Raw genomic sequence first — 17,116 nt, 5'->3', positions numbered from 1 at the left:
ACAACCTCTTAGCCAAGATTCCTATGATTATTTTGTAATCACAGTTCAACAACGATATAGGTCTATAGGAATCTGCCAACCTAGCATCTTTACCCGGCTTAAGGATCATAACTACAGTTGCCTCAAACTAGGAGGGTGGATTTTAACAGCTCTCCACAGAGATCTCATTAAAACAAGACACCCAGCAAGGGACCAAAGAGTTTATCAATTGTTATAGTGTTCAGATGGGATCCCGTCTGGGCCTGCTGCTTTCCTCCCTTTACTGAGCCTCCTAACCTGTTCCCTTATCTCTCCCTCTGTGATCCTTCCCCTAAGGCCTTAAATCTGCTGTTCCGTAAGATGAGGGAAATCTTTGTTTTGCAACTAATCTTTCATTACTAAGGGGTCTGGATTCAAATCTGCCTTAAATATCCCACTAAGGCTACCCAACATCTTGGTTGTAGATGATGGTGACCAGGTTTACACTGGCAGGGGTTGGGTGTGGCAGTGTTGTGTTGTGGGTGCTGGCAGGAATGCACGTGGACCTTAGTTAAGAAGGTATTTATTAAGTATATACACAAGACTGAGCAGATGTAACCTGTCTCAGCCCCCCTCTCACTGAGCTAACCGCCGCTCCTAGAAGACCCACACCGAGGCACTCCATAGCATCACATGAAGCACGCTGGTCTCACTGAGCTAACCGTCTTAGACCACCCACATCTTGTCACAAGATATTTAAGGTACTTTTGGATATGGTTCGAGCTGTGACTGTTGTGTATGAACAGTAACTCACCCTGAGCTCTAGTCCGCAGGCGCTGCTCTCAATACTGAATATCATTTCAAATACAGGTCTTATGTGATGTTCATCCTCTGTTCCTGTAGCTGTCATTGCTCTTTAATAAAAAGATGATATGTCTGTTATTACAGGTGTAATAATGTGAAGATTCAGAGCCCAGAGATGGTGGTGAAGAGTTATAAAGGTATATATCATTGTGATGAGTAGCTCTGTATGTTACTGCTCATGAAAAGTGTGGTATGGTATGGAATGTTATGTTCGTATTGTATGGGACAGTGTGTATGTGATGGTATTGTATGGTTTGGAACGTTCTGATTGGATGGTGTGCTATGGGTTGGGATCATGGTATAATATGGTATGATGGGATGGTGTGGTTTGGAATGGGATAGGATGGAATTAAATGGTCATTTGCATTCAATGGGATGGCATGGATTAGTGTGATGTGCTTTGGAATGGTATGGCATGTTATGGTAGTATGGTATGGGGTAGGAAGGGATTAGATGTGATTGGATGGTGTATGGAATTTTATGGAATGATATGTTATGGTGGTATGGTATGGAACGTTACCAAGGGATGGGATGGTGTGATGTGCTATGGGGCGGGATCATAGAATAATAAGGGATGGCATAGAATTGCACCTCAGAATTCGGAATTTACTGCATAACACATTCTATGTTCCAGAGTTCTATCTCCAACAGTGACCAAAAACATGCACCTACACTGACCCAGCGCATGCACCTTCACCTACCTAGGGCAATCGCCTACACTGACCCAGCGCATGCACCTCCACTGACCCAGCGCATGCACCTCCACTGACCCAACGCATGCACCTACACTGTCCTAGCACATGCACCTACACTGTCCTAGTGCATGCACCTACACTGACCTAACGCATGCACCTACACTGAGCTAACTCATGCTTCTACAATGACCTAGCAAATGCACCTACACTGACCTAACGCATGCACCTACACTGTCCTAGCACATGCACCTACACTGTCCTAGTGCATGCACCTACACTGACCTAACGCATGCACCTACACTTACCTAGCGCATGCACCTACACTGAGCTAACTCATGCTTCTACAATGACCTAGCAAATGCACCTACACTGACCTAACGCATGCACCTACACTGTCCTAGCACATGCACCTACACTGTCCTAGTGCATGCACCTACACTGACCTAACGCATGCACCTACACTTACCTAGCGCATGCACCTACACTTACCTAGCGCATGCACCTACACTGAGCTAACTCATGCTTCTACAATGACCTAGCATATACACCTACCCTGAGCTCGGGCATGCACCTACACTGACCCTAGCGCATGCACCTACACTGACCTAACGCATGCACCTACACGGTCCTAGCACATGCACCTACACTGTCCTAGCACATGCACTTACACTGTCCTAGCACATACACATACACTGTCCTAGCGCATGCACCTACACTGACCTAACACATGCACCTACACTGTCCTAGGGCATGCACCTACACTGACCTAACGCATGCACCTACACTTACCTAGGGCATGCACCTACACTGACCTAACGCATGCACCTACACTGACCTAACGCATGCACATACACTGTCCTAGTGCATGCACCTACACTGACCAAACACATGCACCTACACTGTCCTAGGGCATGCACCTACACTGACCTAACGCATGCACCTACACTTACCTAGGGCATGCACCTACACTGTCCTAGGGCATGCACCTACACTGACCTAACGCATGCACATACACTTACCTAGGGCATGCACCTACACTGACCTAACGCATGCACCTACACTGACCTAACGCATGCACATACACTGTCCTAGTGCATGCACCTACACTGACCAAACACATGCACCTACACTGTCCTAGGGCATGCACCTACACTGACCTAATGCATGCACCTACACTTACCTAGGGCATGCACCTACACTGTCCTAGGGCATGCACCTACACTGACCTAACGCATGCACATACACTTACCTAGGGCATGCACCTACACTTACCTAGGGCATGCACCTACACTGACCTAACGCATGCACATACACTTACCTAGGGCATGCACCTACACTTACCTAGGGCATGCACCTACACTGACCTAGCACACATACCTACACTAATAATGCATTCACCTACAATGCAGTCAAGTCAAAAGATCTTTATTCGGATTGTAAAACATCCATAAAAGTACATGTCAAACACAGCAGAAGTAATAACAGTCATAGAGAATAAAATATACACAAATAACAGCCCGCAGAGTTACAAATTCATAGCAATAGGCGGCTTCATCGTGTGCAAAAAGGCAATCGCTAGTGCGAAATGTACAATGTGCAAAAAGTGCATAGTGCAAATGTCTCAGTCAATGAGCAGAGAAGCACGGGACCGAACAACTGCTTTGAGAAAGCAGCTCACTCTAAAAGTAGCTTCATCCGTCTTTAACATCAACAAAACTTTAAAAGCTAATTTAAAATCCATCAAAGCATTTTTCCTACAGTACGGTATTAGAAAGTTCTTGGTGTGCATTCTATAAAAACCACAAAAGAAAGTAAAATGGAGCAATCTTTGTTTCCCGCCAAGGTTACAGGGGCAGCTTAGATTTTCCACATGTTTATTGAAGCCTAACGGGAAGCAAAGTAGATTTATGATGCTTCAATCCCTGAACCGAAATAACAAGCTCCTGTTTCAGCTGTCTAACTTTATGCGGAGATAGCCCTGAGGCAAGGCATGAGGTTTGTCGCATGGCTCCATAAGGGAGATGTACCTTAATGTGGACGGCTTTGACAGATCGCACCTTTCCCTCTCTTTACAATAAAATCATACAACGCCCTTTTAATTAAATTCTTATGCGTGCAATCAATCAATTGAGGGGAGGTAAAAAGATGTCCCTGCCCCACGCTCAATAAGCTTTTTTCCACAGCCTTAAACCATGGTATAAAGTTAGCCCTCTCACATTTTAGGCAGTCCAGAATGATGTCACGGGACAAGGAGGCAGCGGAATTACTCCAAATGTTTATCCAAAAAAGGGCGGGTCTGGATCTTATAAAATCCTCTATATAATTGAGATTTAATTCCCTGTGACACACGTAAGTTGGTGCTGTAATAACCCCCCCACCCCCCCTCCCAAAACCTTTCCGACAGAATCTATTTTCTTCAATCTGTAATTGGGTACAATTCGAGTAGCCCCACACCTCAGCACCATAGGTTCCTACGGGTAAGCATTGTGTTCTGTAAATTTGTAACAATGATGTGATCACATCTGCCTGCATAGGTTGGCGGAGGGAGGTTAAAGAGTTTATAGCTTTACTCAATTTATTCCTTCCCTGAGCAACATGAGGCTGCCAAGATCCGGTGTTAGAGAACAACAGACCAAGGTAGGGAAAGTGCAAGTCCTTTTTAAAATATTGTCCCCTGACAGCTTCTAGGGCCACATGACATTATAAATGATTTCTTAAAGTTAGTACATAGGCCCAAATCTGCCATATATGTGACAAAGCCAGAAATTAAAATACGCAAAGCATTGGGTGTGCGGCCCATAAGGACCGCATCATCCGCGTAAAGGAGTGCGGGGACGGGTTTGCCATTTACTTGCGGAACATCGTTAGTTAGATTACTCAAAGAATCACTCAATTCATTTATATACAAAATAAAAAGCAGGGGGGCCAATACACAACCCTGTCTGACCCCCCTGCCAATTAAAATATCATTAGAAACTTCGCCGTCATTGTTAATGCGAACGCGAGCTTTCAAATTGCTATGAAGATGTGCCAAAAAGTAAACTAAGGATTCATCTAAACCATAATTCAACAGGACTGACCATAAACGGGAGCCATTTACAAAATCAAAATCAGAACTTAAATCCATACACCCAAAATATAAAGGGGATTTTTTGGCAATTGTATATTTAGCCATAAGCAGGTTTAGATTTAAGCATTGCTCCACCGTACCCACTTTACTTCTGAAACCTAGCTGGCACGGGTGTAAGATGGTATTTTCCTCCGCCCAGGTTCTGATTCTGTTAAAAAGGACCCTGCCTAGAACCTTTAGCGTGTTGTCAATTAAAGATATGGGGCGGTAACAACCAGGGTCAAGTCTGTCACCTTTTTTGAATATTGGTACAATAGTGCTGCTAGACCATGTTTCCGGGACAGAAGTATAAGATAAATTGTTCAAAACATTACATAGCAGGGGTGCCCAAAAGTCAGGTTCAGATTTGATTTGGTCGATGGATAAACCATCGCGTCCAGGGGCTTTATTCCCAGCACTTTCGGCGATGGCATCCTCCACCTCCAACAGCGTGATAATCAAGGGCCTAACTAATGATGCAATTTCTGTGGGGTTGCTAGAAGCATCATAGATTTTAGAGAAATGGTCTACCCACACATCCCCTGTTATGTTACAATTAATAGGGGAAATATTAGAGCCCAATGATCTCAGGTTTTTAACCGCCCTCCAAAACCCGGCTCCATCTTTTAAGGCTGCTGTGCGAACAAGAGAGTCCCAATGGTCTTTTATTAACTCTTCAGATCTGATTTTTGAGGTGTATTTGTATCTAGATCTCAGAGTCCTTACCAGGGACAAATCGCGCGGTTCTGCTGTAAGGGCAGCCCTAAGTTCCCGATTGGCTTTGGAGCATGAGGTGTCGAACCACCTAGGGTTACTGTTATGAGCTGGGACAGGTTTAGAAATTTCCTTTTTTATAGCCTTACAAAGTTCACAAAATGAATTAACAATATCAGGCCCGGGGATTTCAGTTGATAGGCAAACCGGGGCTAGTGTAGGGTGTTTTTTAATGACTCGAGGCAAAACGCCCTGGTTGTCTATCCCCTTCCAAACCACCCTTAGCCTGTCTGTCGATGCCGTTAGATTTTTTGCCCCAATTTCTATTATCTTCTCCGTTTTTTTAATTGATTTGAGACAGATTAAAATTGGGGTTCGAGGCATGTGGGCTGCTGCATTCATATCTGTGCATAGATCGCCGCCTAGTGTTGGGTCCGGATGATCGCACATTGTTGTCCTGGAAGAGTCTTCGAAGTTTCACGAGATAGGTGGCTCCTCCCCTGGACTACAGTGCGCATGGGCATCGACTCCACCCCCAGATTGTTTTTTTCCGCCTTTGGGTTCGGATGTATATTGGTTCACTCTAGTCGGAATCGATATAAAAGTTGTCTTAAGGCCAAAAGGCCTTTAGGTTTTTGTCGGTATAGTCTTGCGTTCGGTGCCCGATTCTTTCCAGCTCGGTTCTGAGCCGGATTTCCGGAAAAGCCGCGTTCTTTTCGACACTGAAGGCCCGGTCGGCGCCAGAGGCCTTATCGTCGAACCATCATGGAACGGAGGCCGTTCAAGAGATGTCCCGTGTGCAACTCCAAGTATCCCCACATCGACGTCCACCCGGTGTGCAACAAGTGTCTTTCGCCGGATCATGATAAAGCCAGCTGCATGGCTTGTTCCCGTTTTCGATCCAAGAAGACTCTTCTGCATCGACGCGCTGCGCGCCAGGAAGCCCAGCAGACGGCACCGGCGCCTGTGGACATATTCGATGCCGGGGATGATGAAGGAGCTGACCGGGAGGTTCGAGAGAACCTGTTGAATCCCGCATCGGAAGTCGACTCCAACTATGACGCGGATGCTGAAATGCTTGAAGCGGAATGAGTCGTCGACGAGGTAGGAGACAACAACGGGGCCTTTGGGGCCATGGAAGATAGCTCGAGCGAGGAGCGAACTCAAACTGACATTGGGGCCGAAACGCTGCATAAGGCTCAGGTCGAGGGATCGCCACTAGGCCTTACCCAAGATCTTCCAATAAGTTCTACGGCCCCGCCTTCGGGCTCGGCTTCGGACATTGCTAAGGAGCCGCTACCTTCGAAACCGAAAGTGAAAGCTCCGGTCTCGACGCAAGTGAAAGCACTGGTGCCTCCATCGAAACCGAAAGTGCGGATTGCTTTGGTCGGCTCAAAGTCCTCAGACCTGTTGGCACCGACAAAGCAGACAAGCGTTATCGACCCAAAGAAGCGGCTCAAGGGCGTCGACGAAGTCTAGTGCGCCAAAGAATACGGTCAAGGTGGTCGACCCGAACAAATCGGCGCCGAAGGCGGTCGACACCGACAAAGGGCTCGGTGATCCAAAGGTTCTTGAGCCTCCCCGTCGACACGACCAGGCCAAAAGCGGACCGACCCACGAGTCGACGTCTGGTGGTGCCTCGAAGGATTCCGTCAAGTCGACGCAGCCGTCCGCCTCCTTCTCCAAGCAGGTGGCAGACTCCCTGAAGCGCATCAAGGATAAGGGCTCAAGTGTCGGGCCTAAAGATCCTCCACCTTCGAAGCCTGTCGATAAACCTCAGAAGACGTCGACGCCCATCCACTTCACGCTGCCGCCGAAAGTGGCGCCGAAGGCTTTCGCCCCTAAAATGGCCGCCGACCTGCCCGAGAAGGTATCCTCGGTGCTGAAGTCGACTACGGTGGTCCCGGCCACAAAGCCTCGACAATCCTCGTTGGAGGAGCAACAGGAACAGTTTATCGATGCCGAGACAGGCAGACTTTCCCTTTATAAACGGAAAATCGCCCCGGAACAGCCAATGGAGTCCTATAAAATTCCACTGAAGAAGAAAAAGGATTCTACTTTGACTCCTGTTCTTGTGGAACCGGTATCTCCACGTGGTTATGATGTCTCACCCACTTATTCAGATGTGGACACTGGGGAAGGTGATGATGAGAAATACAGCTATCCAGTATACACTGATCCAGATGATACCAATGAGCCCTGAGCAGCTGCTGCTGACCCAGGGGATCCTCACTCTGCCCATGACACTCAAATGTATGCTGTGAAAACGTCACCTACAGAGGATTCGGCAGCGTTTAACGCCCTCATTGAAAGAGCGGCTAAAAACCACGACGTCCAGCTACATGCTAACCCCATTGAAGTGGAATTTCTTTTTGACACCTTTTCTGTCTCAGAGAGGACTGTCAAGACTCTGCCTATGTTGAAGGGTGTCTTGAAGCATGCTAGGGAAATTTTTAAGGAGCCTACAAGAGCCAGGGTGATAAACCCCAGAATTGAAAAGAAGTACAAACCGGCACCTAGGGACCCTACTTACATTAGGGGACAGTTGCTGTTGGACTCTCTTGTTGTGTCTAATGCCCGGAAGAGGGCTAATTCACAAACAACGGGTGATGCTCCTCCCCCAGATAAGGAATCTAAGGTGTTTGAGGCATCGGGGAAAAGGGTGGCGGCTCAAGCGGCCAATATCTGGCGCATTTCAAACACTCAGGCACTTCTAGCCAGGTATGACAGGGCACACTACGACACACTTGAGACCCTGTTACAGCACCTGCCAGACGAATACAAAGAGGCAGCTGAGATGCTCATCCAAGAAGGGAAGCTCATATCAAATGCTTCTATCAAATGTGCACTGGACGCAGCAGACACCGCGGCCAGAGCTGTCAACACTAGTGTCATGCTGAGACGACATGCCTGGCTGAGAATCTCTGGGTTCAAGCCAGAAATACAGACCACCATTCTAAATCAGACAGTAAACCCTGATCATCTATTTGGCCCAGAGGTGGACACCACCTTGGAAAAGATCAAAAAGGACACTGAAACTGCTAAGTCCATGGGGGCTCAACAGTCCCAGCAGTTCCGGGGTGGTTCTTTTCGTCGCTCAAGCACTAGAGGTGTTTCCAGAGGCCAGCTCTCCCAAACCACGCAGTACTATAAGGGCGGCACGCAGACCACATACACTAAACAAAGTTGAGGTGGATATCGTGGAAACAGCGCCAAAGGCAGAGGTCCTGGAAACAACAACTCCAGATCCTCCGCCACTAACAAACAGTGACGCCTTGTCACTGCCCCCGACCACACAACACCTGTCGGGGGGAGACTTCAACAGTTCCTGCCAGTCTGGAAGTCCATCACCACAGATAGGTGGGTCACACAGCTTATACAGTACGGGTATTGTCTGGAGTTAACATCCACTCCACCCAACATACCCCCAAGACACCGTCCTATGTCCGCCGAGCATTTGCACTTATTGCAGCAGGAGGTCCTCGTCATGCTGCAAAAAGGGGCAATCGAGCTCGTGCCTGTGGGAGAAAGACGATTTACAAAAGGGGGGTGGTGATGAACAGAGTGTCTGAATTGAGCAGACCACTCTTACCCAGTCCAAGGATCAGGGCTTGATCCATCACCGTTATTTATCTCACTGCCCCATCCCAGCTCAGAATCTGGCTATATGCAAATCAGTCTGTCCCTGGCCCAGTGCATCATGGGAACAGGGCAGACTAAACTACCAAGCCAATTCTTTACCAGAAAGGAGACAAGCTACCGGGGACCGGTTTCTGGCATTTCAGCCTCTTCGGCCCGGCTTGCTTGAATCCTGATGGAGCAGTGAGAAAGGGACTCATGTCTGAGTATACCTTGCCACACCTATAGTGGCCAAAATCGATTTACAAAAGGGGGTGGTGATGAACAGAGTGTCTGAATTGAGCAGACCACTCTTACCCAGTCCAAAGATCAGGGCTTGATCCATCACCGTTATTTATCTCACTGCCCCATCCCAGCTCAGAATCTGGCTATATGCAAATCAGTCTGTCCCTGGCCCAGTGCATCATGGGAACAGGGCAGACTAAACTACCAAGCCAATTCTTTACCAGAAAGGAGACAAGCTACCGGGGACCGGTTTCTGGCATTTCAGCCTCTTCGGCCCGGCTTGCTTGAATCCTGATGGAGCAGTGAGAAAGGGACTCATGTCTGAGTATACCCTGCCACACCTATAGTGGCCAAAATCGATTTACAAAAGGGGGTGGTGATGAACAGAGTGTCTGAATTGAGCAGACCACTCTTACCCAGTCCAAAGATCAGGGCTTGATCCATCACCGTTATTTATCTCACTGCCCCATCCCAGCTCAGAATCTGGCTATATGCAAATCAGTCTGTCCCTGGCCCAGTGCATCATGGGAACAGAGCAGACTAAACTACCAAGCCAATTCTTTACCAGAAAGGAGACAAGCTACCGGGGACCGGTTTCTGGCATTTCAGCCTCTTCGGCCCGGCTTGCTTGAATCCTGATGGAGCAGTGAGAAAGGGACTCATGTCTGAGTATACCCTGCCACACCTATAGTGGCCAAAATCGATTTTCAAAAGGGGGTGGTGATGAACAGAGTGTCTGAATTGAGCAGACCACTCTTACCCAGTCCAAAGATCAGGGCTTGATCCATCACCGTTATTTATCTCACTGCCCCATCCCAGCTCAGAATCTGGCTATATGCAAATCAGTCTGTCCCTGGCCCAGTGCATCATGGGAACAGGGCAGACTAAACTACCAAGCCAATTCTTTACCAGAAAGGAGACAAGCTACCGGGGACCGGTTTCTGGCATTTCAGTGTTGGATGTAGCCCTGATCTCTTGACTGGGGGAGAGCTTTCTGCTTAATTCAGAGACTCTGTCCCTCACCACCCCTTGTTGTAAATATTTTTGTCCACCCTAAGCGTGGAAGGGTATTCTCAGATGTGAGACCCTTGCTCATTGCACCATCAGGATTCAAGCAAACCGGGCCGAAGACGGCTGTAATGCCAGAAACCGGTCCCCGGGAGCTTGTTTCCTTCCCAGTGTAAGAATTGGCTTTTGTAGTTTGGTTTGCCCTGTTCCCATCATGCACTGGGACAGGAACAGACTAATTTGCATACAGCCAAGTTCTGAAACTGGGATGGTGCAGTGAGCTAAAAAACGGTGTTGGATCTAGCCCTGATCTCTTGACTGGGTGAGAGCTTTCTGCTTAATTCAGAGACTCTGTCCCTCACCACCCCTTGTTGTAAATACTTTTGTCCACCCTAAGCGTGGAAGGGTATTCTCAGATGTGAGACCCTTGCTCATTGCACCATCAGGATTCAAGCAAACCGGGCCGAAGACGGCTGTAATGCCAGAAACCGGTCCCCGGGAGCTTGTTTCCTTCCCAGTGTAAGAATTGGCTTTTGTAGTTTGGTTTGCCCTGTTCCCATCATGCACTGGGACAGGAACAGACTAATTTGCATACAGCCAGGTTCTGAAACTGGGATGGTGCAGTGAGCTAAAAAACGGTGTTGGATCTAGCCCTGATCTCTTGACTGGGTGAGAGCTTTCTGCTTAATTCAGAGACTCTGTCCCTCACCACCCCTTGTTGTAAATATTTTTGTCCACCCTAAGCGTGGAAGGGTATTCTCAGATGTGAGACCCTTGCTCATTGCACCATCAGGATTCAAGCAAACCGGGCCGAAGACGGCTGTAATGCTAGAAACCGGTCCCCGGGAGCTTGTTTCCTTCCCAGTGTAAGAATTGGCTTTTGTAGTTTGGTTTGCCCTGTTCCCATCATGCACTGGGACAGGAACAGACTAATTTGCATACAGCCAGGTTCTGAAACTGGGATGGTGCAGTGAGCTAAAAAACGGTGTTGGATCTAGCCCTGATCTCTTGACTGGGTGAGAGCTTTCTGCTTAATTCAGAGACTCTGTCCCTCACCACCCCTTGTTGTAAATATGTGGGAGAAAGAGGCACAGGTGTTTACTCACTGTACTTCTTGATACCAAAAAAGGACGGGTCCCTCAGACCCATACTGGACCTCAGACCCCTCAATCAGTACATTCTATCGGAGCACTTTCACATGTTGACCCTGCTGCAGGTCCTACCGTTGCTCAGTCAGGGGAATTTTCTCGCAACTTTAGATCTAAAGGATGCGTTTTTTCATATTCCGCTGCACCTGTCACACAAAAAATACCTCCGGTTCACCATCCAAAACCAACATTACCAGTTTAAGGTTTTGCCTTTCGGGGTCACCACGGCACCCAGGGTCTTTACAAAGTGCCTGGCGACGGTGGCCGCGCACCTAAGGAGACAAAACATTCACGTCTACCCTTATCTGGACGACTGGCTCATCCAGGCAAAGTCAGCCCAGCAGTGTGCCGCCCACATGTCCCACACCATTCACCTTCTTCACGATCTGGGATTCTCACTGAATTACCCGAAGTCCCACCTGCAACCTGCCCACATACGGCAGTATCTGGGTGCGACAATAAACACTCTGGTAGCCACAGCACAGCCAAATTCAGTGAGGGTCAGCAGCATTCAATCGCTGATACAGAAATTCAGACCTCAACACTCGCTTCCAGCGTGAGTGTTCATGCAGTTGATCGGCATGATGGCCTCCTACATCTCCATAGTCCCGCACGCGAGACTACATATGCGTCCGCTTCAGGAGTGCTTAGCACGTCAGTGGACTCAGGCTCACGGACAGTTGAAAGACCTAGTGTTGGTGAGCGGTCGGGCATACGACTCTCTGCATTGGTGGAATCCACGAAACCTTTGCAAGGGCCGACCGTTCCAAGAGCCTGTGCCACAGTTCATTCTGACGACGGACGCTTCTCTCCAAGGTTGGGGAGCTCATGTACTCCACTACACTGTGCAGGGACTATGGACACCGCAGCAAAGGAAGATGCACATCAATATTCTAGAACTGATGGCTATCTTCATGGCAATGAAAGCTTTCAAAGTACATCTGTGCAACAAGGTTGTGTTGATCCGGACGGACAACATGACGGCCATGTACTACATTCAGAAGCAGGGAGGTACACACTCTCCACAGTTGTCTCATCTGGCTCAGAGCATGTGGAAGTGGGCCATTCAGAGAAACATCTTCCTCATGGCCGAACACCTCCCAGGCAAGGACAATCCGATGGCGGACCTGCTCAGCAGGTACAGCCACCAAATGCACGAGTGGGAGATACATCCATCAGTACTCCACCCGTACTTCCTAAGGTGGGGTCATCCAGAGATAGACCTGTTCGCCACAAAGGAAAACGCAAAATGCCCAAGCTTTGCCGCCAGGTTCCCACACCCACAGTCGCAGGGCAATGCGATATGGATGAACTGGTCAGGCAAATATGCGTACGCTTTTCCCCCAGCACCTCTAATACCGCTGGTGGCGCGCAAGCTAAAGCAGCACTCGATGACTCTCATCCTGGTTGCTCCAACGGGGCTCGCCAACCATGGTACACCACGTTTCTGGAACTGTCCGTGGTACCGCATCAAAGGCTGCGCCTCACACCCAGGCTTTTGACGCAGAGCCATGGCGACATTCAGCATCCAGATCCGCAACCGCTCAACCTGGCGATCTGGCTCCTGAGGTCTTAGAATTTGGCTACCTCAACTTACCTCCTGACTGTATGGATATAATCAGGGAGGCAAGGAAGCCCACCACCAGAGCATGCTATGCGGCGAAATGGAAACGGTTTGTCATTTATTGTGCAGACTACAACATTAACCCGCTGGATGCCTCTATTCAGGAGATCATTTGTTATCTCTTACATCTGTACAAATGTAATCTGGCCTATGCTTCCATTCGTATACATCTATCCGCAATGGCTGCTTATCTCCAGAACAGACCGCACCTCTCACTTTTCAGGGTGCCTGCCATTAAAGCCTTTCTGGAAGGACTCAAACTAGTCATTCCTCCGCTGACGCCACCAGCTCCGGAGTGGAACCTAAATGTGGTCCTCACAAGGCTGATGGGTCCCCCTTTCGAACCACTGCAATCATGCGAGATTCAGTGCTTGACATGGAAAGTGGCTTTCGTTATAGCGATTACGTCGCTAAGACGAGTTAGTGAGCTCCAGGCACTAACTATCCAAGAGCCATTTATTCAAATTCATTCCGAAAGGGTGGTGCTTCGCACTAACCCTAAATTCCTTCCTAAGGTAGTTTCCCAGTTCAATATCAACCAAACTATAGAACTACCTGTGTTCTTCCAAAATCCAGAGTCGGTTGCGGAGAGAATGCTTCACACACTTGACGTCAAGAGGGCCCAAATGTACTACATTGATAGGACCAAAGATTTTCGGAAGACTAAACAACTGTTTGTTGCCTTTTCGCCACAACACAAAGGCAACCCCATTTCCAAGGTTGGTATAGCCAGGTGCTATCAGAAAGCCAAGCGCACTCTCACCATTCCAGTTGGGGGCCTCCATGGCTTTCCTTGGAAATATTCATTTGGAAGACATATGTAGAGCAGCCACATGGTCTACCACACACACATTTACCAAACACTACTGTGTTGATGAGCACTCCAAACAGCAGGCAGCTGTAGGGCAGGCTGTTCTAAAAACACTTTTCCAAACTGCTGCAGCTGGCACGGGCGGCCGCCGATAATGGAGGGACTGCTATGTATTCTATGCACAGATATGAATTCAGCAGCCCACATGCTTCGAACCGAATATGCTACTTACCAGTATGCATCTGTTCTTGGCATGTAGGGCTGCTGACATTCATATCGCCCGCCCTCCTCCCCGGCGCCTGTAGCGGCTGCAGCATTCACACATACTTCTAGCATGGTCATCATTCACATAGTTTCACTCCATCTTGGCCACAATGGCTAAAAACAATCTGGGGATGGAGTCGATGCCCATGCGCACTGTAGTCCAGGGGAGGAGCCACCTATCTCGTGATACTTCGAAGACTCTTCCAGGACAACAATGTGCGATCATCCGGACCCAACACTAGGCGGCGATCTATGCACAGATATGAATGTCAGCAGCCCTACATGCCAAGAACAGATGCATACTGGTAAGTAGCATATTCGTAATGGTCACTATAAGTAGTCCTGACAACCTGTGATTTTAATAAGAGATCCCAGAGAAGAGAAGAAATGAATACATAGTCTATAGTGGTTGAGCTCCCACGCCCAATATAGGTGGGAACGGGCACATTGTCCACACCAGTAGCTATATTCTCCATTACATCAACCAAATCGCGTGTGGCTAGCAGGTCCAGTAATTCATCTCCTCTCTTACAGGGTAGAATTCTGGGGTGAATGTGTGCATTGAAATCCCCTCCTATGCAAATGCCATCAAACCTACCATATTTTTGTCCATCCACAACTTCATCAATGAAATTAAATAATTTTAGGAAGTTGGTGTTGGGGTGAGTTGTGAAATCGTTATTATAAAAGTTAATAAGACATAACTTTATCCTGCCAGTATATCTCAACGCCATGAGGTTTTTGTTTGTCTGCAGTGGTTCGATTTTAGCTGCGACGGTGATTTTAACCCAAATAGATAAGCCCCCGCTAGTGCGACCAGTAGGGAGGGGAAGGTACAATCAAGTTATGGCAGCTATATCCTTCATGAAGTAGAGAGCTCGTGCACCAAGTTTCCTGCAACATTAGGACATCAAAGTTGATTACCCAATCGGTCCAGGTCTTAATTTTCATTTTTGCTTTGAGACCAGCAATATTCCAGCTCAAGATAGATAAATCATCGGACAATGTGGTGGAAATGTGACCCTGGGCACCTATTGTGGAGTCCAATGACGCCCTGGGCCTACCAGGTGAATTGGGTGATACAGCAATAGGACAAATTGACGGATTTCCTACAGGAACATGCATGTTAATGTGATCACTGGCTACATTGTCGGGTAGAATATCTAATGGTCAGTCCAGACTACCTGTTTCAGGTAATGCGGTGTATCTATTAAAAAGTGGAAAAGGCGGTGGGGCTGGGCAGAATTGTCTTGATGGGGACCTATAAAAGTAGCCCAAAGGCAAGGTAGTAACAACAGTAGGTGGACCTGGATAAATATTGTTGTGGTTGAGTATAAGGTTGACAGTGCCAGGGTGCCTGAAATTGACAACAATACAGTCCCCATTGAAGTTTTTACGTAAGGGGCCAACCCAACTCACTCGGCGGGAAGACAAAATTTCATTTGAGATGTCATGACCTACCCCCTTATGTTTGGTCAGCCAGTCGATGCACTTATTATTCAGCTGAACCCAAGACTCACCTTGTCCATCCCTAAGTGGTGGCACGCCTGCCAATACTCAAACGTATGAGCAGGCGTCAGGTGGTAAATGGAGGGCAGGTTCCTGATGTTTTATGGGTCTGCTAACAACCGATTGTCCCTTGCCACCATTACTACTACTTGGGGCCACAGGTTTCACAGTAGTTATAATAGGGCCCTCATTCCGTGTGCTGCTAACTGTAGTAGTGTGAGAAGGACCGGCTACTGCGGGAGGAGTGGGCTTGGCTTTTGGGGCAGGTTGAATTTGCTCTGTAGTATCACATCTAGGTGTAGTATTAGGATTAGTTGTTGGTGTGCTGCTGATAGTTTTAGGCCCACCCTTTAAACTGCTGCTGATAATAGGCCCACCACACAAGATAGCCTTACTAGCAGACTCTAGGTCTTTCAAAAGACGATCACCCCTCATTTGATCAAGGCTATTCACCCCTTTCCTTTTTACCTCTTCCTTTTTTACAAGATTTTCTAGTTTATCAAGTCTTTTAAAAACAGTATTAAATTGTTTGATCAATTGACTTTCCAATTGTTTAAAAATAGTATCAACGATTGTCTCAATAAAATTCCCGTTGGGCTTAGATTGGATGATACTTTCAGTTAAAAACTCAGTCTGTGTGCCCAATGAGTTGTGGTTTTCTGTAGTGGGGGTTAGGGGAACGACCACCTCTACAAGTTGCAGGTTTTCTGTATTAACAGTGTTACCCCCAGATTGTTATTGCTTCCCTCTGGTCCACATACTCTGGGGGGTTGGTTGGTTCTTGTTACAGATAGGTTGCTTCCTCCTATTTGCTGTAAATTTCAAGGGGCCCCTTATCCTTTTTCCAGAGAAAATCTTGTTACTCGGGGGCGGGGCGGGCAATAACAGTCTGTACAACGGAGTCAGGCTGGGAGTCGATAGTTATGACTGGGCTACTGCCCCTAGGCAACACTTCCAACGGAGTTACCCGAGTAGTAGGTTTCAAAATAGTAATTGTTTGGAGAGTGGCAAAGTATTAAAGAGGCTTGCTTGTGATGACTGCAGGTGACTGGTATTACAGCCCAATGACATCCTCCTTTCAGTATTGGCGATTTCCTCCTGGACCATATTAAGGGCGTTCTCCAATAGGCATTCAAAGGAGGGAGGCAGAGGAGTCTACAGAAGCATGCGTTATAGGATTGGTATTACGTTTCCCCATAGTCACCTTTCCCGGAATCACCTCTTAAGACAAGTCAAAGGGGGGGGGCCCGCCCGACCTCTGATGTCCTCTGAGGGCATAAGAGGGCCCGCCCTTTGCCCGGGCTTCGCCCGGCGCCGCCCGCGCGCGTCCGCGATGCGGAGGGAGCTCTCGCTGTTAAAGCGCCTCCGGGCGCGGAAGAACAGGAAGTGGGCGGTGCTGTGAGCTGGACTCGCTGGGAGCTGTAGTTCCCCCCCCACGGCGGCCGTGCAGTGTGGAAAACGCGGCGGGGGAAACCGACAGCGTCGGGGCCCCAGGAGCGAGCACCGCAGCAAGTGTGGCAGTTCAGGTAGGTCTCCAATGTCCCCCGC

At 48.3% G+C, this 17,116-nt stretch overlaps 1 protein-coding gene across 1 annotated transcript in view; it reads left to right on the top strand.

The window, feature by feature from the left end:
- Positions 1-17,116, top strand: part of LOC147710154 (E3 ubiquitin-protein ligase TRIM39-like) — a 156,340-nt gene that overhangs the window by 97,742 nt on the left and 41,482 nt on the right. The window contains exon 5 of the mRNA XM_086920845.1: positions 907-959. Within this exon, the coding sequence (XP_086776971.1) occupies positions 907-959 (53 nt within the window). The remainder of the gene's footprint in view (positions 1-906; positions 960-17,116) is intronic.

Source organism: Lissotriton vulgaris, chromosome 5 (genome assembly GCF_964263255.1).
Source record: "Lissotriton vulgaris chromosome 5, aLisVul1.2, whole genome shotgun sequence".
Lineage (NCBI taxonomy): Eukaryota > Metazoa > Chordata > Amphibia > Caudata > Salamandridae > Lissotriton > Lissotriton vulgaris.
This window is presented reverse-complemented; position numbering and strand designations above follow the sequence as displayed.